Source organism: Chelmon rostratus, chromosome 14 (assembly GCF_017976325.1).
Source record: "Chelmon rostratus isolate fCheRos1 chromosome 14, fCheRos1.pri, whole genome shotgun sequence".
In the NCBI taxonomy this organism is placed as follows: domain Eukaryota; kingdom Metazoa; phylum Chordata; class Actinopteri; order Chaetodontiformes; family Chaetodontidae; genus Chelmon; species Chelmon rostratus.
In genome coordinates this window covers 4,880,619-4,903,757 of record NC_055671.1, presented here as the reverse complement: position 1 = coordinate 4,903,757, position 23,139 = coordinate 4,880,619, and the positions used below count along the sequence as shown (strand labels likewise).

Here is a 23,139-nt window from a genome sequence, read left to right as displayed (position 1 = left end):
GTAGGAGATTACGCATGCATTTATCACGCCAGGGTATGTATTGTTACCACACCTTCTGTTATGGTAGGCTGGTTTCAGCCACCCTTCACAGGTACATATATGAACTCTGTGGGTTTATGTTGCAGTGCTTTAACACTTTGTTGTTTGTGTGGTTGGGGTGTGGAGATGGGCGTTCACACAAAGAAAACAACATAGATAATGAAAACAAAAAACATAAAATATGAATGAGGTTTTGTGCATGTGTGTGCGTGTGTCTGTGTTTTATTCCTTTTTTTCTTAGAAGGCAGGGCATGATATTACCTTGCAAACGGTTCTCCAACAGGAATGCTCATTATTTATGTCATATCATTACAGTAAGATCATTACATGTAATAGTGCTGCCCAAGACACACAGGGATGTTAAAGACCATTACAGTCCATCTACACATTATGCATGTGCTGCCTCGGCTGCAAACATTATCATGTTTATGGGGAATTCTACTGGAGGTCTCAGTGAACATCTGGCAAATCTATTGTACCTCAGTAATTGAGGACAACTAGGATTTTCATGAAAGCATTTTTTCAGCAATGCAGCTGCGCCATCTAGTGGATACACTCAAAATAACTAAGGAGAAAACTGATAATACATTTTTATTTATGTTTACATAGAAACACTGATTTTCTTATAAGTGCATGGACAACAGACCATCAGAAATTTGAGACACTTCCAGGGCAGATCCACTGAAATGGGTCGTAATAAGGTAATTATGACATGAATTTCCAGCGACTGATAGAGAGCGAGTGGAGAAAGGAAATCCTCCGTATTTAACTCCATTATGTGCATATGCTGTGGTTCAGCCTGAGGCCCCTCTGGTCCTCATTAGCAGACAGCAGCTGCGTGTTGGCAGGGACGTTCATTGATAGAGAGGTTAATCGGATGATCCTCAATATGGATACATGGGCAAATTCATCTTATTCTGCCTCGGGTTTATGAACTGGTCACAGGAGTGTAGATGGACGTCAGCAAAATCCAGGCAAATTATTAAGAAAGAAAACCAAGGGGATGATACAGTTGAACCCGGCCATTTTGAAATCCTTCTGTCAGCAATGCAATTCTCTGGACTACCACTTACAGAAAGCTCAATGTTTCTTCTGTATATTTTAGAATGTAATGACCAAATATAGATAATATACCTATAGATTTCACTAGAACTCTATTACTTTCACTTGATGGAGTATTGGCTCATTTGCTTTTTCTTTTGGAAGACCTCCTGTTGCCTGTTGCTATAAATTCATGTATTCAGAAAAAAAGTAAGTTTTAAAATGAGAACAAAACATACGGAAATATCTTCTTGAAAATGTCTACCTGTCTAGATAGCTTTAGCTGACCAGCTACGAGCTGGCTGACGATAGTTCTCCAAGGCTGGAATGAAGAGACAAGAGAATGCTCAGTGATGCTTGTGCTGGCATTTATTGAAAAGTTAAAAACAATATTTAATTCAGAAAACGTAATCATTTGCTTTACAACTGCACTGCACAGTACACCTGAATGAGAGGTATTATTGTAATAAGATCAGATTTTTTTTTTCGTCAAAATTTCAGTGATTGCACTTTTCTTCCTTTGTTCCCCTGCTGGAGTGAGTCTTCCTCATCCGAATGGAGGGTCCAGTGGTAGAGGCTGTCGTATGCTGACTTTGGGTTATAGGCTACACACAAAATGGACTTGAGCTCATCTAAAGGAAGTATAATTTGAACCTGGCAAGCAAACATTTTTTAAAAGGCATTTGATGCTCTGACAATGTGAAAACAAGTTTCCTCTGCATTTGTCATCAGTGTGCGGCTGTAAAGTGATTTAAAAAAAAAGACCTTTTCAAGTCAGCATCAACATCCTGCTGTCCACAGCAGCAGATATTAACTTTGCTCCAAATATTTACACATAAGTTAACTGCATGGTCGCTTTTGTCCAGCATTACTCATTTCTCCTGGTTGCTGAGTTCTGTGGAGGGCTCAGATGCAGGCCCCTGTTGTGGTGGAAGATCATCTGGTAACACACACACAAACACACCAACATGTCAGTGACCAGGTATAGGTACACACACACACACACCAGTCGGTGCAGGATCAGAGAAGTCAGACCACGTTGCAGTGATGCTAACTAAGTCGCCCTGTGCAGCTGCCTCACACTACAATTAACAATCCGATAGCATGGAGAGAATGAGGTCAACTCAGCTCCAAAGTACAAAGACAATGTTGTCTTTATCAAGTTTGGCCCATCTGTGCCTCTGAGTTGCCAGAAGGACTAGACTGCCAGAGTGTTTTTGGGGCATGTGTGCAGATAAGGAGAATTTGTTCTTAACTGAATAAGGATGGGTGCTAGCTCGTAGTAAGTGAGCGTGATAGAGTGCAGTTGTTCCGGATGGGCCGGAGGAATTAACAAGCAAGCACAATGGTGCCGGTGTGTCATCCACACATGCATCCTGCACAAAAATCCAAACCTAATCATCCTCAGAATATGTCGATTTTAGCATGGAAAGCTCAAAAAACAGCAAAATGTGCTGTTGGATTCGTAGTTAAACTGTGTCACCATTTAGTTTTGACGTTTTGTTCACAAGAGAATAAAAGGGCAGTAACAATTCATTTACAATACATGTACCTTCAATGAATTGCAGAACAGCTTTCTTGTCTTCGCTAATGTAGACTGCAGTCATGAGGAAAAACACTCCGCCCAGGATCCCAACAAATACGCACACCATGAGGCTGTACTTCAGACTGCGGAAGTTCCAACCATGAGTCTCAGGATTGGATCTCCGTATAGCATCAGAAATCTACTGGTACAGGTGTGAAGACAGCATTAAGCCTCAAAGATGCACAGAGAAAGCTTGCAGAGGTTCAATTGATGAAACAGTACAGTTCAAAGCACATATGTCAAACTGATTCCATAAAGGGCCGTGTGGCTGCAGGTTTTCGTTCCAACTGAGAAGGAGCGCACCAGGCCAACCAATCAACATCATGGGATCACTAAGTTATCAGCTGAAGACTGAGATCAGCTGATTAATTGATTCCAGCCTGGTGTGCTCCTCCTTGGTTGGAATAAAAACCTGCAGCCACACAGCCCTTTATGGAATCAGTTTGACATGCCTGGTTTAAAGGAAGCTGACAGTGGCAAAGAGGAACTATATCTCACCACTCCTACTAGGTAAGGACTCCCAGCATCACCCAGGAGATGGCAGACTGTAATCTGGAGAGCCTCACCTGTTGACCGTCTGGTTGGTATAACGATGTACTGAGGTAAAAAGTCAAAAACAGAAAGCAACCCATTGGCTTTATGTTCCAGGAGAAGAGTTCATATTCATGTTCCCACACACACCCTTCAAACTCACCAGCAATATATCAGCCATGACAGCCCAGTTCAGAGATATCAATACTTCACCTAAGAAAATGAATACCTGAAATGAGACATTTATGCCACCGATCAGTACATCAATTAAAGGTAATAAGTTAATGAGTTCATGGCTTGAATTTTGATTTTACTCTGAAATTGTATCTTCTAAACGTGTGTGTGCGTGTGTGCGTGCGTGCGTGCGTGTGAAGGTAAAGTCAGGAGATCACCAAAGTCACCAGCACACCAGCAAAGACAGAGGTTTGTCTCTTACATAAGTGGTGGGAATGCTCGCCGATGCCACAAAGATGGCAATAAAGAGGCAGGGGCCTGATCCCAGCAGGCCTACTGCACAGATGAGAGGGTCCACGTTTGGCATGTTGCCCCTAAACCGTCTTGATAAAAGAGTGCCAAGACACCCTCCCAGAATGCCCGTCACCACCGTCACAGCTCCGAAGATATAACTGCACAGGAAGCAGAGGCAGACATGAAGGATGAAGCAGAAATGAAGCATATGGAGGGCGATGTAGGTCAAAGGTCACACTGCACCTGTCTGTGGCGTTGCAGGGCTCTGCGCTGCATGCAGGCAGGAGCCCCTGAAAGACCCGAGCTCTGGAGAGGAAAGTGGGCGTCCAGAAAGCCAGGGCTCCGACGAGGAAGGCAGTCGCCGTCACTCCCAGTGATGACCACACATAACTTTTACTAGGGTCAGAGAAACAGTCCAGTATTAGTCAATGGTAATCAAAAACTTCTCTCTGTAAACCAATGCAAAGTATCACAGTATTAACTAGAACTTGACCAATAAATCAGCTGGACCAATTCCAACTGATGTTACCATATTGTGAATATACAGTATTGGTGTATTATTTAAACCAAAATTGCATTGCAGAAATACTGAACATTTGTTTGAAATCATTTAAGAGCAGTGACTCCTTCGTTTTTCCACCACACAGCCCTGACATGCATTTTTACATCCTTCTCCTAATTTCACAGGTCCTCATCTATCATTAATTTTGTTCAATGTTTATGTGAAAAAACTGCATCATAATACATTTTTTATAGTCTCAATCAATATAGAATGGCTTAAAGATACAGAATTACAGTATATAGTATTAATATAGTATTTGTTCCATGCCCTACTTTTTCAGAAGATACTTGACATCTTCCAGGTATGAGCTCTTCCTTGTAACTCCCTCCCCGCAGGTTTCAGCAGCACCCCTGGGTGGGTTAGGGCATAAGAGGACCAGCAAGACAAGTCCCACTACACCCATGATCGGAGTGATCTGATAGGGCAGAAAAATGTGAAGACATGCGTCACTCTGTGTCTGTCAGTGCTCAGCTGACATTTACAGTTACTGATGGTGAAAATGTTCTCACCCTGAGAGCCCAGTGCCAGTCCCCTGTGAGGGTCGCGATCCCTGCCCCTGTTATGTATCCAAGACCACTGAAAACACGAGCAATGGTGGAAACACTTGAGTGATCATAATGATGTAAACAAGTTTAACAAGCTTAATTTCTTTATTCTTTTATAACACAGGGTTATACAATGAAATGCAAGTTGAAGTCCCTTGATGCTGCTCACAAAAACAAAAATGATTTTAATGGACAAAGTGCAGATGATGAATTGAGGAGTGTCACAGCCTGAGAGCAGATGCTGCTCTGTGGTTTTGGTGGTACAGCAGCAGATACTTATGTATTGCTTGCCAGAGAGCAGCAGCATGAACAGGCTGTGGGCGGGGTGGGTGCTTCAGGCTCTGTGCAGGCCCCTCACCTCGCTGATACCACCGATGCTTAGACGATGGATACCACTGATAGCCCTCCTGTTCTGGCTCATGCACATCTCATGCTGTTTCCAGTCAGGATGCTTGCTATTGCTCCTGGGTAAAAGTTTACAAGAACTCGGCACAGGTATTTTGCATCCTTACAAAATATTTCTGTGCTCCTTTACCAGGGTGGAGATGTCCTGTGGTCAATATAAACCTCTTTGCATGTTTTTTTTGTTTAAATATCTGTGATTTGGATGGTAGTTGAGTTGCTAAAAGAATATGACCTTACACCACTGTCTGCCATTTTTCAACCCATTGCATAATGTGGCAAGTAAAAGCTTTCAATTAATTTCAGTACATTCTGAAGATCAACTTGCAGAGTGAGACAAAATCTGAGACTTTTGAGACAAATGCATTGAGGACGAAGCCAACATTCACATCCTTGGTTTCACAGCATGCATGGCTGTTTATTGCTCATTTTTGACTTTCTAGTCTGTCTGTAAATGAAAAAACGCTGGAGTGCAAAAAAAAAAAGGGACTTTAGGCGGAGTTGGCTTCTAACCTTCCCACAGGGATAAAGATGTAGAAGATGCAGATCATAGTGCTCCGTTGAGCCCCAAAAAAGAGGTCACCGATGATGGTGGGAGCAATGGTGGAGTAGCTGGCCTCTCCTATCCCCACCAGGCCTCGCAACACCATCAGAAGCCAGAAGTACTGAAGAGATCAAGACAACAGCGTAGAAGCAGTTTGACAGGATTCAGACACAAATACCACAAGGTTCCTCTCACAGTTTAACACACGCCATTCATACAGTCACAAACACTACAACTGATACACTGAAATTCAAGCATTTCCATTTGAGGAGTGAATAAGGGAAGGAAGAAAAACTAATTACAAGCGTCAGGAAGTGGCATCGTATGATCTTGTCGCTTCTCATTTCTTGTTTCTCGTGTGCAGTTGCATCTATTTCTGACTTACCGACTCAGTGACGAAAGAGCTGGCGGCCGCAGTCACAAGCCACACGCTCAAACCACCAATCATGATGTATTTCCGATTGTAGCGGTCCCCAAGGTAACCAAAGAGAGGGGCCATGAGTAAGAAGCTGCAGATGAAGACTGTAAGTACATCAATAAGTGTTAATTCCTTCTTTACAATGTGACAAGTGTGACTTGACTTGAAGAAACTTTTCACAATAAAAGACCTGCAAGGACGTGGACTATTAACGCATAGAGCTCTGACTAATTAGAACAAACAAGTGCCATGCAAGTGTGTGTGTGTGTGTGTGTGTGTGTGTGTGTGTGTGTGTGTGAGAGTGAGTGTGTGAGAGAGAGAGATAGAGAGAGAGATAGAGAGAGTCTAACTTTATATTTCTGTCAACCTCTGTACCAACAGCACTCTGCAATTCCCTTACAGCACATGTTACACAAGTTCATCTTAAGTAATTCAAGGTAAAATGGGGACCTTCAAAATGTGTGTGAGTGTTTTCCAAGAGTTTTAAACCTTAATCGCTCAGAGGGATGGTGTGTGAGTGTGTCTGACATGGAGCTGCATCATCATACCTGTTTGCAGAAGTGCAGCTGTGCTGTCGCTTATAACAAAGAACTTCTGAATGTTGAGGAGGACGCCTATATGACATTGGAAACAATTCGTGCATGAGTCCACTGAAGAGAAGCAGCATGTGGTGTTTGTTGAGAGGCGGTGCTGTCATGTGTACACGAGGGATCATCTAACCTGCTATTGTGTACCGTTCCATGTAGTTGATCAGGTTGACGTAGCACAGCACAGCTACAGCTATATAGGCACGTCTGGGAGGTATGGCGGATTTCTCCACCGCCTGTGGTGTGAGTGATGAAAGGCTGTTTACGAAAGAGCCATAATGTAGACCGGAGCCGGAGCTCAGGCTCCATCGGGGCATCGGCCTGTCCTGGGGGGATGTCGCTGATCCATTTGGCTCCATGGCGATCGGCTCTTTCTTCACCTGGAAATGCAGAGTATATGACCCAGTTTTGGAGAAGTCATTGACACTCTGTGCACTGTGGTTTGCCAACAAGTGTAACAAGACAACTCAATAAAGCTCAGCGACAGGACAGAACTTTATTGGGGGGGGGGGGGGGGGGGGGGGGGAGTGGATAGGAATTACAGCCCCTCTTGCTTTCATCTTTAAAATAAAATCTGATTACATGACAGAACAAGCGACTGTCTCTATCCCACTGCACATGTGTCAACCTAATGGCACATAGCGAGGAGAGTGCTACATTTCTTACGTGCTGCTTTTGAAGTTGTGTGCCCCTCAAGTGACCTAATTATGGGGAAATCAGTTAAGGTGGTTAGTGGAAACAGTTAAGAAATAGCCCTTATGACAGAAAAAGCCATGACCCAACTACTGTTGCACACACACTATGTCAAAATACAGACAGGAAGGAGAAGGAGGGTTTTCAGTTGTTTTCTGCTGTTTTACGGCTCTTACAATACCACAACAGCCAAACCTAAAGTAGATGTTTTAGGTAATTATGGTCATTATTAAATAAAATAATTTAAGTGGATAATTTTGTGTAAAGGGCCGGCGTTCTGCTCTGGTTAGAGAGTCAGTGCAACAATACTGACTCAGTCACAACAATGACACTATTGTGCATTAAACATTTTCTCTAGACAACATAGTGGAAAACTTTCCCACTGTTAAAAAAAAAAGAACTGGCTCTTTTAGCAGTTGCTGATGTATTTACATTATACATGCATGCACTTTCAGTTTCCTTTAAAATATGGATAAGAAATAGACTCACGTACTGATGATAAGGTCTTGTTTATGTATTTCCACAGTTCATTCCATATTTGCAGTTGTCAGAGGAAGCTGTGGCTCGCAGTGCGTCTCTGAGGCTTCAAGAAGTGAACAGAGGCCACGGCTCTAACATGCCTCAAGAGATATTAAGTTAGCGGAGGGACCAGCCCACACTGGGTTGGTCATATGCTTTCACACAGACCTTCACTGTGATGCAACGCTGTAAACAATTCAAATATCACTTTTCTTTGCTTTTTTTTCATTCTTTCTTATAAAAAGCAGGGAATAAAACAGTAAAGTGAAATGTTTTGATGGTGCAGGTCAGGTGGTAAGCTATAAATAAGTGTGTTATGACTTTCATCAGTGGTTGCTGTTCTGTCATTGGTAGCATGTTACATATAATAATGTAAGTGTATTAAATTCCATAGAGCATTTACTTCACAGCGGTCAGGGGAGCATGTGACAGTAAAAAGCTGCATCTCTGCCTTTTCATCCATGGGAAATTATTTGTTTTCAGCTTGAATGTTCAGCACAGATGATGAAGTGACATTAATCTGCTGTTTTTCCATCACTGATCATTCTGTCACGTTCCTTGGAAAACAAACCAAGGGACTATTTTCAGCTCTCCAAAAGCGATCTGTAGGATGGTTGGTTACATGTGTGAAAGGAAAGCTCCAAATCTTTACCAGGACATTGTGAAATAAATGCTCTGTCTCAAGAACTGACCCCGAAAATTGATGTTTTTGTCAGCAGGTTTGGAGAATCACTAAGAGACCACAGATCTATCTGGGTGGCTCTCTGAACACCAAGCTAATTATGATAAAAAAAAAATCTTGATTCAGCAACATGGTGAGCATTACTATTTAGCTTGTAAATTCATGTTGGGCGTGAAGATTTTATAGCAGGCGTACATTCGTACAACGTGGCCTCTGATTCAAGAACTGACCCTACAGTACTGAACTGTGTCATCTAGTTCAGCTGCTTTCTGGCCTCACTAGATAAAATATAACAGACTCTGTGGAAAAACCAGAGGCACACAGGTACAGACCCATCAGCCGCCAACGCAGATGCATATGTGGTCACTGCTCACCAAGAATTCTTCATCACAGTCATCTTACAATCTACTCTACTAGAGAGAGAACCACCCCTGTAAGGGTCTGAGATCATTTCTTTAGCAATGATCCATTTAACAGCTAACACCTGCGCTGCTTGTCCCTTTTCCTCTCCTGTCCTCTCTAGCTCTGCTCAGGTGAGCCTCACCTGATTGCTGGCTGAGATGCATCTAACCCGGACTAAAAGCTCCTGTGCCAGCATCAGAGAGGCTTCTAGTGTGGTCTGGCTGGCTCATAGCCTGGAACTTTGTCTCTTGCTTTCATGTCTCATGGATTTGGTGGTCAGAAGGGGTTTTTCTGTGGTTGTTTTGGGTCAGAGACTAACTAACTAAATCACCTAAACATTCACTATGCTTTTTTTCTTTTTCTACTATGCATTGTGATGTTTTTTTTTGTTTTTTTTTTACCTCACTGTTGGCATTATTAGTAGAATTAGTGCTGGCAGTAGCAAGTCATTTTTCTCATTTGGATGAGGTCAGTTGCTGCCATCTAGTGTCTACCATAGTGTCAATACTGTACTTTATCTTTTGTCCAAGACAGCCACTGCCTGGATTCTCCTCAAAAATCTGAATCACTCAACCATTCAACCAAACCTCCAGACAAGATATATGCAATAGTTTTTTAAAAAACTTAAATGCTGTCAAAATGTCATCAACGTGATGATGATGATGATGATGATGATGATGATGATGATGCTACTTACAGCTGGTTTTCCAGGTTTGAGTCTGTCTGGTCCGTTTTGAAAAGGGCTGCTCACAGTAGTCTATCGTTGCTTTGCAGCTTAATGACTTCGTGTTGAAGGTTGTCGGGAACATCAGCTGCTTCCATATTAAACAACTTGTTGCAAATATGTTCAGTTCCTTTTGTTTGCTCTTCATGTCCTGAAACCTCTCACCAAATGCCTGAAGGAGCTTTCACACTCAGCAGCATATTCAGATATCATAGTTGCAGAGTAGGAACATGCTCAGTGTTTGCTCTTTCCAGTTGCCGCAGCTTTCAGATGGTTTCACATTTTAAAGCAGAGAGCTGAGAAGCTGCTGGAGCTTGATGTCCAGCTCTGAGAGGTTTTTGGTCATGTCCACCATGAAGGTCACTTGTTATCACTGAGTTTCCTCGTCAGGTTTCTCTTCATCTCTGTGAATTCTTCCAGACACGCTGACACTGAACAGTTTGACTTTGTCTGGCAGCAACAAGGCTCTCCTTCACAGATCCTCCTTCTGAATGAGGCTTCAGCTTCTGAGCTATTAGCTCGCTCACCACTAAACCTGCCTGCAGAACGTTGCCTCTGTCAGAATGTGGTCTGTGAAAGCTGTTTGTTTGCTACCCTGCCAGATGGTGAACTATCAGCTTTACATTTTGGTCTATAACTGTTGAACTGTAGGTCACACTGTGGGCCGAGATGAATCTATCCATACAGGCCACGCCCACTTGGCCTTGATACATTTTCAGGCATTTAGAATTGTGTCCTGCTTTTTTTTTCTAGTCTTCCTACAAATATTTGAGCAATCTGCATCAATTTGGTTGCATAATATATTTAGACAATACAGAAAAAAAATTGTTTTTCTGGATTTTTGATATTCCATAAGGCTTTAAGGGACACCATAAATGTGGATTTGAGTGAAACCTCTTCCATGTATAGTCACCTTTAAATGTCCAATAAAAGCATATCTGAATAGTGCAGTGGTTTAAGATTTTGCCACATCTGCACCCCTTTTCCATCCAAAGGTTGTGAGTGTGGACCTTGCTAATGGCAGCAGTTGAAGGTGAAAACAATGCAGACGCACACAGGTTCTCCCAATCTGATGAGATCTGCCTGACATCAGGCAATATTTACGAGTCAACGTTGGTAGCATGCATCATCTTTTTGTCTAAAAGGGCTTAAAATTAGCATGTGCACTTGGGTGTTTCCATCACTGCCAATAAACACATGTGACTACCCTTTCCCACTGAAGACAAAAGCCAGATCTTAGTGGGTGTCAGTGGGGTTTGTTCATGGGAAGTTGACATTAGTCACCTCGAACCTTCATTCACAACGCAAAACTGTCTTTATCTCACACACACAAACAATACAGTAAAAAACACAACACTGATTTGAGTGAAAATGTTTCCATGTTCAGTGTTTCTGTTCAATTCACTGCATGAAGGCTGGTCATTAGTGGCAAAAGGGGTAGTGCTTCATAAGTGAAACTCACATTTCCATCACTATTGCAGCCAAAGTAGGAAAGGAAGGAAATAATTTTTTTTTTTATTTGATAAAAAATGAAAAATGCACTTTGTACCAAGAGTAAATGTACAAACATTTAGTCATTGTGTCCTCAGCTGCACCAATTAAAGTAATCAAGAGCATTTTAAGAAGCTGTGTCTCTTGCTGAATAAAAATGTCCATCAACCAAATAATATCTTCAATATTTCGCTATGCAAAAGTAATACAAGGGCACACGAGAGTAAATGAAATAAACTGAACAAACAAAACAAATATTCTTGATAAACAAGCATTTGTTAGAGGACCACACACCTTGTTACATCTGCCGTGATATTCCCTGTCTGTGGGTCAGTGGTGCTGTGAGCAACCTCCGCCTCCTCCGACAAACATTTGACAATCGCAGCATATCATCTGCAAATGTTTTGTGGTCCACAGCAGCTCAGTGAGGGATAATGACAACAAGAATGGAACTATCCAGCCAATGATATGGTGTTTTTACTTCCTGGTGAATTTTAGATAGAACATTCTTTTAAAGTGGTACATTAACAGGTAGTTTGGGTCATTCTGAACCATAAACCAATGCAGTATCACTCAGCCTTTGTGAATCATATTTTTTCCCAAAGTTATAATTTTCATGACAATTAACATGATTTCCTGAAATGATTATTTCACCCAGTTCCACTGACCACCATAAGATCTGAGTGTAAATGGCCAGTCTTCACTTTCATTTTTGGGTGAACGTTACCTCTAAAATGTTATCCTCTTACCCCCTTTAAAATTAAATTCTGTCGTAGTTATCAGCACAATATATAATTACTGACCTCACGCTCAGAAAAGGGAGCTGTATAGCATCAGATTTATGTCATGTGTCACCAGCGTAATAAAACATGCTCACGGGCAAATTAAATTATTCCTCCCTTACGCATATTTTTTGCCACTTGTACAGTTTAAGTGCTCCTGCACAAATTCTACAAGTTCAGTTCAACTCAGCCAAGTCAAACCTTGGTTGCAGGTATGTTTGCAAAAAGACACACTGATCCGTACAAACACAGTACAGTTTGGACAGATGACAGGGACAAACAGTACAAGTACAAACTCACTTGAAATGAAGACAGAGACCAGCTGAATACAGAATATGTAATGTGCTTTGGTGCAGGGATCACCTGCGCAAAAGCAGGCTTTTAGTTGCTGTGCAGATAAAAGAGACTTTGTATCTATGACCTGTGAACAGGAACTCTGTATCTACGCCTGAAGGCAAGAGCTTGAACTCCCTCTGTGGGGTCAGGACAGTTCAATATGACCTGGTTCCTCCTTTGGACCTGCGTTTACTGGAGGTCAGAGAGCTACAGCTGACTCATCCCAATAACTTTACTGGACACTGGACACCAAGCCTGCTCTTATTGGCCAGTCTCAGGCTCTTAAACCGTGCTGCAATACAGAGGGACGGATCAGACTCGAGGAAACTTCTATAAAACAGAGCCATCAGTGTTGTGCACATGCTAAAAGAGTTCATTCTTCTCAATAAGCACAGACGTTGTATGTCTACATTTGGCTGGAGGCCCAACTTGTTGTTAAACACAGTACCCAAATACTTGTGATTTTCCACTCAATGACATTGAGTGGACATCTTTGAGGTGAACCAGTAGATGAGTAAACTCTGAACACTGCAACCTGTCTGTCACCAAGTCTACGTTCCATCCAATGACATTAATATCAAGACTCTTGTTATAGAAGTGATCTGATAAACTGATCCTTAACCCCCCTCTGGCCATACAATAGGACTGAGCTAACAGCTGCGTGTTTTACATACCCGGATCCACAAAGAAGATTACAGCTGAAATGCCACTCTGCTGAAAACAGTGACCACAGAGAGCAGATGTGTGTGTGTGTGTGTGTGTGTGTGTGTGTGTGTTAAATCTGCATTCCTCAATCTCCCCAAGGGAAGACAGACAAAAAAAAAATCTAAAATACATTCCTCTCTTTTTCATTTTCACTTTTTTATGTATCCCATTCCTGTGCGTCTACAATGTGTATTCATGTTTGGTATATACCTGATGTTGTACATGACTGCCATTTGACCTGGGTTAACACTGTCTATCACTCATTTATCACTCGGTGTATGATATCCTGTTAATTCATATGTGGTGTGTTTGGTATCATTCAGAGGAGAGAGCGCCACGCTTTTAAACATGCAAGTATTAGACATGTAGCAAACTTTATTAAGTCTTTAGACAGACATTAAAGCGAGTACAAGTTTAAGACAGGAAGAGTACAGAAGAAGAGGAGTAAAGTGTTGCACCACCTGTCTCTTACAGAAGACCACAAAACAAGACCCAAAACCCAAGGATCACTCTCCTGGCTCATCTCTGGTTGTGCGCTTAACCTGCTGAAGAATGAATGCCCCTCCCTTTCTAAAGCAGTTTTCCTCCGACCTGCTGAACCACCAGGTGGACTTTCCCTTCCTGTGATGGGGGTTGAAGTACTTTAGAAAGACAAAGCCATTAATGTTCAGGGAGGATTCCACATCCAAGCCAGTCAGACAAGTTTCAGTCAATTTTTGATCAATATTGCTGTCAAAACTGCCAATAATTATTTCCATTTCACCAGAGGTCCTGGACAGCTGGACCTGACAGTCTCTAATTCACCAAATGTTTGATCAAACCTCACAGAAGTATTTGAACCCAAAACTACCAAAATGATGTGTGTTCTTTCAGAATTTTATCACCATATTTTGACTTTCGTAAGCGATAACTAGTCAAAAAATACCCCAGTTTAGCGCATGTTATGTAATTGGCTCCAAGTTGAGTGGCCAATCGTGACTCTCAAGTAGAGGCAGTTAGTCACCTTCTTTTGTGATAAAAGGTCCATGGTTTAAATCCCCAGGTGGCCAAGTCCTACTTGTCAAAAATGTGGCGATTCATTTAAGTGCATGTATTTTCGAGTGCATCTTGTCACATAAATGAGAAACAGACATTTTCTTTTTAATAAGAAACAAGCATCCAAATGCTTGCAACCTGCTTGGACCCAGATCAATGCTGCTTGATGCTATATTGTTAACATGTAATTTGCCATAAAAATTAGGTTAAATACAGTCACTGGTTTATTAATTACACTACCCTTTGCTGCTTGTCATAACTGTAGCACATATGCGACATAATTTTGGCACAAATTAATCTCATATTTGAGAACAGTATAACCTGGTGATAATCACTCTGCACTAAACAGCCTTTGATTCAGAGTTTAACTGACAATGGCAAATCTTTCACATGGATTGGGCACGCCTGGGCCAAAGTGTTGTCCAGGCTTTGAGTCATTTTGCACGCAGCCAGACACAACATTTCAACATTTATGATTTACATTAGCATGTCTATTTTAAGGTTTATGAAAGGAAAACATTTGAGAGCCCACGATGTAGTCTTGGCCCTCTGTTGTCTTTGTCATTCTAAAGGCTGCCTTGTACTGCGACTGTCCAGTTGGAACAGGCTAATCTGTGAGCGACGCTACCTAAAGGAGTATGGTGGAAGAAAATGCACAAGGGGCATCATGTCATCTATTTTCAATTAGGAATAGGGTTAATATCATGTGTAAGAGAGGAAATTGAAACTTTTTAAGTGATTTTGTCTAGTTTAAAGATAGCAAACATTTATTTATTCGACTATGAGAAGACTGCGATCGAGAGATTGTCCAGAAGATGGCAGTAAGGCATCAATAAGGATGCCGGCTGCGGTACAATCTCCACGAAGAAGAGCACCAGCAGGAGCAGGTTAAGGCGAAGAAGAAGAATGACGAGAATGCTAGACGGAAAATAGAGGGGACGGAGTACTGTTTGTTGAACGTTAAATTAACGCCGTTACCTCAAAATATTGCCATTGAACATAGCTGCATTACACTATGACAGAGCCTCAGTCAGCGCTGTTACTCGGGAGACAGCTTGCAGGTAATTAAACCTTAGCGATAACTGATGCTGGATGGCTAGCTAACTGTGGCACTTGCGCGAACACTAACGTTAGCTGTGATTCAAACGATGTTGCTGGCGCAAACTGTTTTCTTGAACCTTCCACACTAACGTTAATGTCCCATGACAAATAAACTGTGTGGAGATTGTAGCAGTGGCAGTCGACAGACCCGTTTCTCTGTTGAAAAATAAACGCCTTCAGTGTGTTGGAAGACCAACTCATTTAGATGTGTGTTTCGACGTTGCACACTGATTTCAGTTGAAAGCCGCTGTCAGAAGTCCCGACGACTTTCTAGTGTCGGGCTAGCTAAAAGCAGTTAGCCTAACGTTAGCATCCAGCTGGCTCGACTGACTCGGATGTGTTTACATATATTTTAACCGACATAACAAGTGGCGTTTTCCTTTTAAAGACATGAGTTTGCTAGTAATGTGATTGACGTGATGTTACTTACTACATTTATGCATACATCTACGCAACGTTGCACTAGTTGACCCAGGTTGCCTTGCTAATCATATTGAATAACATATGTAGCCAACTCGCTACATCTAAAGTTAGCCGCTGTCACTGTTGTTAGCACAAACACCCCGAGCTAACAGGCTAACTAATGTTGAAACAAGCATTAACGTTATCTGTGCTCATTATCTCAGTAGAGTCACCTGCGAATTGAATATCTGTTTATATGTAAGCCACTTTCCAAAAGCCGAACACACATCTTATAACGTTTCGGGTTTGTAGCATTAATGTTACATTGCAGGTTTGGATTGTAATTTCCGTATGCAACCTGGCAGGGACATAATGTGCTTCTCTGTAGTTTTAAAGGTATCTCCATAGTCATGGGCAGATGACCTTAACTTGCATAATTTTTTTATTGACTGAAATTAGGTAATAAGTTATTGTCAGACAATTTTTGTTACTGTTAGTTTTTAATTTCCTTAGTAAACATACTTGGATTTGTTATAGAGGCTGTTGAAAAAAATTGAAATAAATGTCTATTGCTGTAGACCTGCACTAATAATACAATCTTGAATCTAAAGTGGTATTTAAACCCACTTTAGGTTTTAAGTGACGCAGTGGTGATTGGAAGACATCAAATAATTGCATCAACGTGTCAGACTTGCCTTGTAACAAAGCATCTATTTTGAAATAGGGCTGTGGAGCTGAATGTGCAGAAAGGTAGCATACCAGTGAGTTTGTCCACTGAGTGAGAAATAAGACCACATACTCTCCTGCTCCCAAGGCTGGCAAATGAACAGATGATGAAACATGCTTTTCTATAAAGAAACGTTCTGTCTTCAACAGTGGCCATATATCTACATTATCTGCACCGTAATAAATGTGTTTATCCTTTACCCATTGTATAACATTTAAATAAATTTATTAGTTATACTAACATAATAATAAATGAGAGATTTTATGGTCACTAACAGACAAATGGCACTGCTAAACTTCCTCTCTCAGTATGTTGCCTAAAAGCACCACAGACTAATTACTGCGTACAGTATATAAGTCATTATGGTATTTTAGTAAGTAGTTATTTTGCAATTAATAATACTAAATTAAATTATGTTTAAAGTTAGGAGTTGCATGGTGCAAAACAGATCGTGTGAATTGCAATGTGAGTAAGAGTTAACGCACGACTATTTGGGTGGTGTGTCGTTTCAGCACCATGCTGCTTTTTACTGAACCACAAAGCTAGGCCTCCTTGGTGAGGGTTATGTTGTCTCCCCAGCAGTCTTCAGAAAAGCACAAAATCAGTCTAGTTAACATACTGTAGGTACCATGATATGAGCTAATAATGATTTGACTTTGGTATTTCTAGAGCTGAACAAAAACCCAGTGGAGGGATTCTCGGCAGGCCTGATCGAGGATAATGATCTCTACAGATGGGAAGTCCTTATCATCGGACCTCCAGACACACTTTAGTAAGTCTGTGACTGTCTCACAAGCTACGTTTCCGGCAAACAGTTTTGTTCAGTTCAGTTCCTTACAAATTAAGGAACTGACAATGGGAGCAAAAGCAACTGATTCAATTTCCCCTCAGGGATCAATGAAGGATTCTGTTTCTGACATTAGAATGATTATTTTTGTATTTCCACTGTCAAAAGTTGTGGATAGTACCAGTAGAACCATTTCATTTTTTTCCTGTTTTTTGCCACCCCTCTGTTGAGGTACCTAGCAAACTGATCTGGTACTTACAGGGTGAGCTAGAAACACTGCAGTCTCTTGAGTGGTCACGGACAATTGAAGCAACCAGAGTCATCTTCTGTGCCTTCATGTAGATGTCGATTTCCCACACTCTTTCATCTTGCAGCCTTTTCTCAAACGAAGCATGTCTCCTTGTCATTAACAGCCACATACCAAGAATAAAGAACACAAAACATTCACTGTCCTCTATTGTGTTCTTATTCTTATAAGAGTAGCATAGCTCTGTTTGTTAAGTGTGTGGTTGAGGGAGTGAGACAGAGTGGCAGAAAAGTGATGGTGAATGCTAGTGGAGCAGAGGTAAAGGTTAGCAGGAAGTTGTCAGTCTGACAGTAAATGCACAATATAGATTTTAGCATGTCAGTTAGTAAAGGCTACAGCTTTTCAAGACCAAGAAACCCTCATCTGTTGTTTCTACCTGCTGGAAAAGTGAAATTGGTCAGCCCGAAGCCCCGTTTACAACACCACCTACATTTAAGAAGACTGTCTGTGATGGAAAAATCGGATTAACAGTTTAAGTACATGGAGGTATGGGTTAGGTGTGGGTTTCAAGGGCACTATACCTCAAGTGTTTGGTTGAAATGTGACTAAACATGGGATTCAGTAGGAGAGATGTTTTGTGAGATGTGATCAGTTATTTTTAGAGAGGTGTTTTGATACTTGTATAATGTTTGTTTATTGTATTAATTTTTGTCTTTGATTTTTTTTGTTCACAGTGAAGGTGGTGTGTTTAAAGCTCATCTGACATTTCCCAAAGACTACCCTCTCAGGCCACCTAAAATGAAATTTATCACAGATATTTGGCACCCTAATGGTAGGTACAGGTGAAGAACACTGTGAATAATATTTGCCCTTGTTTATAGACCTGTTTGCAAAAGTGGAGGTTATATTTCTCTCAAAGCATTAAATACATAAAGCCTAGTGTTATTTTATGCATTATGTCATTTTAGAAATGCTGAGGATTTTACCTTTTGTGATATGTGTTAATACCAAGGAATATTTACATACTGTTCATGAAGCAGGAGTACAACTTAAAGCTATTTTACTCACTTTTCCTTATGACATGTGTTACAAGTTCTGTGTTCTAGTATGTTTATGTTTATTATGTTGAATAAACAATGCTTTGAAAAGGTAGTACACCCTTTGAGTTTTTGCCCATGTTGAATTAAAAATAGAAGAGTTCGAGTTTGTTTAAGCTAGTAGTAACACAATTAAACAGAATGATCAATAATTGTATGAATTATTGAAATGGAGAAGCTAGACAGGAATGAATTTAAAATAAGAATGTTAGTATCCTGGAGTGGGCCAGTCAAAATCAATATGTCAATCCATTGCACTGTATGCAGTAGGACAGGATAATTGCTGTTCACTCATTGTTTCCATGCTATTTAATAGAACTTGAATCCACATCCTGTAAACTCACAGCTGTAACTGCTAGCAAAGGTGCCTCTGCTAAATATTGACTCAAAAAGTAAAGGCAGGTATTTTTAGGCACTGTCTATAAACAATATCATTAATCAGTTTGGTAGCTGATTGGCTAAATGTCATGCAAATGTTATAAGCAGACATTAATATGTATTATGTAGAAGTAGTGACAACATTTTCTGTTTCATTAGTTGTATTTAATTTTTTTTTTGTTCCAGTGGACAAGAATGGAGATGTATGTATTTCTATTTTGCACGAGCCTGGGGAGGACAAGTACGGCTATGAGAAACCAGAGGAGCGCTGGCTGCCTATCCACACAGTGGAAACCATCATGATTAGTGTTATCTCCATGCTGGCAGATCCAAATGGTGACTCACCAGCAAATGTGGACGCTGCAGTAAGTGTACTTGTTGATTAGAAAAGTTGAATAAAATGGTATGATGAGTAAAATGGATATGCTTTTCTATTCCAAACAACATGTGATGGTTTATGTAATGGGTGTATAAATGTTTGTCTAATGCCTTTTTAGTCCACAACGTACAGTAAAATCGAAGAATTTGCAGGTTTCTGTTTTTGCATTTTGCATTTTGATGTTGTATAAACAAAGCTACAAACATCTTCGACCTATACCTCAAATCTTGTGATTATGGAAAATATGAAATTAAGAAAGAGAGATACGCAATATACTAGAAAGATATACAACTGAATTACCTTTTTTTTTTGTCCTCTACAGAAAGAGTGGAGGGAGGACAGACACGGCGCATTCAAGAGGAAAGTTGCCCGTTGTGTACGAAAAAGCCAAGAGACTGCGTTTGAGTGATATTTAGCAAGGATCTAGCTTCATGTTTTCAGGGCAAGTATTCTTGACTTTTTAAACCTTTGATTCACAAATCACAGCAAGGTTCCACTGTTGAAGTGGCTGTTTGTTGTACCGGTACATTTAAGTTATTTGTCTAGTAGTTGGAATGTAAACTACACTGAGTTGCCAGTTTTATTTTTTACACCTAGCTAAAACTAATGCAGTCTGATACATTAATCCTGCAATAAATCCCTTTGTGAAAGTTCCAGTGTTCTGTTTTTGTAGGAACTGTTTCAGAGAGGTGTTGATTCACCTGTGTGAATGTTATACAGTGTGACAGTGTAACTGGCCACTCAGATGAAAGGGTTTGTTGAAGCAGTCATTTTACACTGTGTCACCTGACCCAGTGATGCAACTTAACTAATGTCAAACCGACTATCTTAAGAGCAACAAGCAGTGCAGACTTTACACCTTAACCTTTAATTGCAGACACATCCAGCTGGTCTGCTGCAGGTTGTTTGCTGCTCTTTTTATCATTTCGTATTTGTGTCTGTTGACATTATGACGTTTGTCATAGCCCTGGCTGCTTCTTAACAATTTTTTCCCTGTGATTTCATGTGTGCTTTCCCACAGGTCTCCAATTGAAAATCAACATGGCACTGTTTCCTGCACTCTTCCACCCTGTCAGGCTTGTCCTCCTTTGTTTTGGCAGGAACAGACTGGCTACTGTAGGCTGCAATAGAACATAACAGTGACTACCAAGGCTGACAGAAAACTGCCAAGCAAGTGCCAACTCGAAAAACAAAACACCCAGAAGATGATAATACATTTTTCAAGTCTATGAACTGCTTCAACATTCAGGAAGATATTGTAAAGACATGTAAATAGCACAGACTAAACCGGATAATATATAAGCTCCCTTTCCATCCATCAAGACACTTAGACCAAATGAGTAGCACTGGTTCAGATAGATTTATGTTTGTCCATTTTCCTTTCTCAAGTCCAGCATGCATTAGTTCTCTTTAGATTGTTTTAACAGGAGGTCTTTAGTAGAAAGAGACTTGTGATGCTTTTGGAGGAATGTCACCTGTGAAGAACCTCATTGATTCAACCAAGGCATGAATGACATGACTGACGAAGGGTTTTTTTTCGAGGGATACCGCCATATTAGAAAACATAGCTGTTCTCGTGGGTGCTTTAACACTCTCAGAGCTCGACATCATACGTGCACCTGAATGATTTTGTTTTTCTTTATCAGTTACAAGTCTTACCATCCTGCTCAGTTGACTTCAGAAAGGCAACATACCCCTTAATTTTTGTGCATGCTAAATTCTGTCTATCTTTTTTCAAAAGTGCCTCCTAATAAAATGCTTGGCCACTTCACCCCGCATTGAACAAGTGTTAAAAATGTCGATCGAAAAGATGGAAAAATCGTGTACCACCCATGTATGAATCTGTTTAATATCCAGTACACAGGGCATCTGTATAAATAGGATAACAATTTGGTGTAGCAATAACTCCTATAATATGAAGTGTACACATGTTAATTTTTGATATCCTGATACAGGTTGAGGCCCTCTTCTCCAATATTCCATTATTTTAGCAGCCTCTCTTTTCCTTGTGTGTGTTGTCCTCAGTAGGAATTGTTATGCATGCTTTATTGTATTTTTTGTTTTGTTTGTTTTTCGCAGAATGTTTCTGGGATTTTGTTTGCGAATGTTGAGTGTTTGTGATCCAGTATGTGTGCCCTTTTTGTTTTGCCGTTCTTTCCCCTGATCCACAATCTCATCCTTATTCTGCTCACTGAACTGTTGCAGTTTTGCCTATTGTACAAAGACAAAATACTGATGTATATTTTTCATGTTATGAAACCTGTCACCTGTAGTGAGTTCTTCTAAAATATGACTTTTTTTCAATATTTACTTGTGTATTTAATTCAGCCGTGTTTTGGACACAACATTAATTACATGTTGCTCGTGACAAAGACAACAGAAAACCTTCATGTACACAAAGTGTTTTCATTGCAATAATTACATTTATAGAATGGCCTTTTTATTATCAGCATTTCAGACAAAAAGTCCACTAAATGTGGCTGATATGTAGACAGTTACTACAAAAGCATTTCATTAGTTAAAATGTTAACGTCAATCTGTTTTCTCAGCAAGATCACTCTTCGAATCACTCATTTTGATATATTCTTTACATGAGTTTATGGTGGATTTAGGGGATTGTGTTCAGAGCATGTAATTTACTCTTCTACTCATTTTTTGTAAATTCTGCTAAACTGTTTTCATTCAGCGAATTTTCCTTTTTTTTTTTTGGCTTAGAGTCACTTAATTTATCCAGTTTTGTTGATGACAAACCACACTGCTAAATGTATGAATTATCAGAGCGACTAACACAATGACAGGTTAACTGTATAGAAGATGTTTTCAGTTGGGGCTCACAGACATCTGAAGTTGTGTAAACAGTTTCTCTTGTTCAGGCTTGCCTCTGCACAAGCACGTGACTGTCAGCTTAGAAAGTTTTAGAATTCGAATTGTCACACAAACTGAATCCCATACGATTGTCCTGTTGTTTCCATTCAGTAACTGATCAAGAAAGTCATATTTAGTGCACAAAAGTAAACTAATGCAAAATGACCTTCAATCATGATTTTGGTAAAACAAGACTGTGAACATGATACAAGTATAAGAGGAGTCTTTTTTAACCATACAGTACTTTGATTAACTAAATGTGTCTTCAGTGATTTGGTAAACAGAATCCTCTGAGTTTTATCAGCAGAGAAAACATTGTCAGGTTTTCATTCATTAAACAGCATCATGCTTTATATGCTATATACCTTATCCTCAGAATATGCTACTTTTTGAAGAATTCAGTCAGCAGATTATTAACTTGGTCACCGTCTCTGGGGCTATCTTGGTGTGACAGCAAATGTACCTACAGTGGACCTTTAATTTGATTTATTTCTAGGGAAGAGATGCACCACAGTGCCATACGTGACCCCAAAAGAGCAGACCATGACAATATTCAGTTGTCATGGATCTTAATAGTAGTGTCAGAAAAGTACAATGCTATTCTTGCCAGAAATTGGTCAGTCTTGTTGTTGTTGTTTTTGTAATCACAGCATCATGGATAAGGGGACTTGAATTGAATCTACCCTGTCTTCTGTACAACTATACCGAATACATGAGTCCGACTCTTAATCGCAGACGTAGGAGTTTAGCAGGAGCACCTGAAGGCACCACAAATGTGACAGCCGTTCATCATTGTGAACGTATCTGCCATACCTTACCTCTTCGGATCAGAAACTCCTTTCACTCTTCATCAGTGGAGACAAACCTCCACATTCTCACGCTCACAATGAAACAATAACCAATGATACTGGTCATCATCGAGGACTTCTGTTTTTGTACAACAAATTAACATCTTTTCCTCTTTAGTATAGAAAATCGTTAACTTCAGAGCTGATACTAATCTACTGTAAATCTAGCCAGGCGTGTAAGATTCGCACTTTAATGACATAACTAATTCCGTGCAAG

At 40.4% G+C, this 23,139-nt stretch overlaps 2 protein-coding genes across 3 annotated transcripts; one reads left to right on the top strand and one right to left on the bottom strand.

Annotated features, from left to right (window-relative positions):
- Positions 1 to 1,448: 1,448 nt before the first annotated feature.
- Positions 1,449 to 8,030, bottom strand: spns3 (spinster homolog 3 (Drosophila)). Of its 2 annotated transcripts, none has more exons than XM_041952346.1 (13): positions 7,909 to 8,030; positions 6,856 to 7,102; positions 6,684 to 6,749; positions 6,103 to 6,239; positions 5,687 to 5,838; positions 4,736 to 4,802; positions 4,499 to 4,641; positions 3,908 to 4,060; positions 3,633 to 3,822; positions 3,360 to 3,425; positions 3,164 to 3,262; positions 2,633 to 2,804; positions 1,449 to 2,020 (listed from the first exon to the last, which is right to left on the bottom strand). In XM_041952346.1, the coding sequence occupies exons 2-13, from the start codon at positions 7,079 to 7,081 to the stop codon at positions 1,953 to 1,955; spliced, it is 1,539 nt and encodes a 512-aa protein (XP_041808280.1). In that variant the 5' UTR covers positions 7,082 to 7,102; positions 7,909 to 8,030; the 3' UTR covers positions 1,449 to 1,952. The 2 variants fall into 2 exon arrangements, with proteins under 2 accessions (XP_041808280.1, XP_041808281.1); XM_041952347.1 differs by having other exon boundaries at positions 7,905 to 8,008.
- Positions 8,031 to 14,984: 6,954 nt separating this feature from the next.
- Positions 14,985 to 22,427, top strand: ube2g1a (ubiquitin-conjugating enzyme E2G 1a (UBC7 homolog, yeast)). Its single transcript, XM_041952077.1, has 6 exons — positions 14,985 to 15,152; positions 16,991 to 17,093; positions 18,090 to 18,187; positions 19,017 to 19,195; positions 19,532 to 19,651; positions 20,231 to 22,427. The coding sequence occupies exons 1-5, from the start codon at positions 15,107 to 15,109 to the stop codon at positions 19,616 to 19,618; spliced, it is 513 nt and encodes a 170-aa protein (XP_041808011.1). The 5' UTR covers positions 14,985 to 15,106; the 3' UTR covers positions 19,619 to 19,651; positions 20,231 to 22,427.
- The last annotated feature ends 712 nt before the right edge of the window (positions 22,428 to 23,139 follow it).

Bases quoted from the DNA above. Each gene is read 5' to 3' on its own strand.
- spns3 (XM_041952346.1), bottom strand. From the start codon at position 7,081: ATGGAGCCAAATGGATCAGCGACATCCCCCCAGGACAGGCCGATGCCC. The intron at 4,061-4,498 runs GTAGGGCATGGA...CTCTGACCCTAG, and splicing joins GTCAAGTATCTTCTGAAAAA to TAAAAGTTATGTGTGGTCAT. The intron at 3,426-3,632 runs GTAAGAGACAAA...GTCTCATTTCAG, and splicing joins CGAGCATTCCCACCACTTAT to GTATTCATTTTCTTAGGTGA.
- ube2g1a (XM_041952077.1), top strand. From the start codon at position 15,107: ATGACAGAGCCTCAGTCAGCGCTGTTACTCGGGAGACAGCTTGCAG. The intron at 15,153-16,990 runs GTAATTAAACCT...TGGTATTTCTAG, and splicing joins ACTCGGGAGACAGCTTGCAG to AGCTGAACAAAAACCCAGTG. The intron at 18,188-19,016 runs GTAGGTACAGGT...TTTTTGTTCCAG, and splicing joins AGATATTTGGCACCCTAATG to TGGACAAGAATGGAGATGTA.